At 68.9% G+C, this 1,053-nt stretch overlaps 1 protein-coding gene across 7 annotated transcripts in view; it reads right to left on the bottom strand.

Annotated features, from left to right (window-relative positions):
* TSPAN32 (tetraspanin 32) overlaps positions 1–1,053 on the bottom strand; it is an 18,495-nt gene that overhangs the window by 9,572 nt on the left and 7,870 nt on the right. For 6 of the 7 annotated variants that reach the window (XM_010855214.1, XM_010855215.1, XM_010855216.1 and 3 more), the window contains exon 5: positions 482–556. The exons of the other annotated variant lie outside the window; for it this stretch is intronic. In XM_010855214.1, coding sequence (XP_010853516.1) covers positions 482–556 — 75 coding nt within the window. The remainder of the gene's footprint in view (positions 1–481; positions 557–1,053) is intronic. 7 annotated transcript variants of the gene reach the window in all.

The raw sequence follows: 1,053 nt of genomic DNA, 5'->3' as shown, positions 1-1,053 counted from the left end.
GACCCACCCCCACCATCGCCACAGTCACCACCAAAGTGAACATCCCTGGGAACAGCCCCCGGTGACAATGGAAGGAGCAGGTCACCAGGCAGCCCGCCTGCAGGCAGGTCAGGGCCGCCCTGAAGGACCGCTGGACACCCCGTCCCCTGTCCCGCAGCCCCTGCTGCTAACGGGCCTCTCTCCTGGCCAGGCCCGGCCCCCGTCAGGGTGCAGTCCTCGAAGGTACGTTTTTCTGGAGCCGACCCCTCCAGTCAACCCTGCAGGCCTGGGAGGCTCCCCTCCACCAACCCCCCAGGTGCCATCTTCCGGGCCCCGGGAGGGCCTGCCCCCTTCCTGCCCCAGGAGCTGCCGCTCTCAGCCCAGCAGAGGGCCGGCCCGCAGGCAGAGTGTCCCCAGCATGGTCCCCACACCCGCCTGCCTCCCCCGGGGGCCGCAGGAGAGAGGGAGCAGGGCCTCCCCCGCGTGGCAGGGCCACGCTTACCTGAGTGGGGCTGTGGGCCCTCCAGAAGGCCGCCTGTACGAGGGCGCAGAACACCAGGGCAAAGCTCAGGAAGGCCTGGGAGGGGTAGGGGAGGAGGCACCCTGAGTCCAGGCCCCGCCGCGGCCTGGCGGCTCCCCCTGCCACAGGCAGACCTGGGGCGGCGGGCACGCTGGCTCCCAGGCCTCGCTAGGCCCTTCTCAGGAGGCCCCCACGGCCGGCTTTGGCTTCCCAGGACCCCAGGGAGGCGGCGGTCAGGCCCCCGGATGAGGCAGCCCTCTGTGCCTGCGGCCAGGAAAGGCACCAACCCCAGAAGGGCCGGGCAAACCTTCCCTGAGCCTGAGATTCAGATTCAGAACAAGTGCCCCCTTTCAAGTGGCCTGGCCTGGAGGGGCGGCTCGGGGATGTTGGCTGCACTTGGAAGTGCTGTGCTTAGTCACTCAGTCGTGTCCGACTCTGTGACCCCATGGACTGGCGCCCGCCAGGCTCCTCTGTCCGTGGGAGTCTCCAGCCAAGAATACTGGAGTGGGTTGCCATGCCCTCCTCCAGGGGATCTTCCTGACCCAGGGATCAAA

This window comes from Bison bison, unplaced genomic scaffold (genome assembly GCF_000754665.1).
Source record: "Bison bison bison isolate TAMUID 2011002044 unplaced genomic scaffold, Bison_UMD1.0 scf7180017864360, whole genome shotgun sequence".
NCBI classification, from domain to species: Eukaryota; Metazoa; Chordata; class Mammalia; order Artiodactyla; family Bovidae; genus Bison; species Bison bison.
Note: the sequence above shows the minus strand (reverse complement) of the source record. Positions and strands in the feature narration are given on the sequence as shown.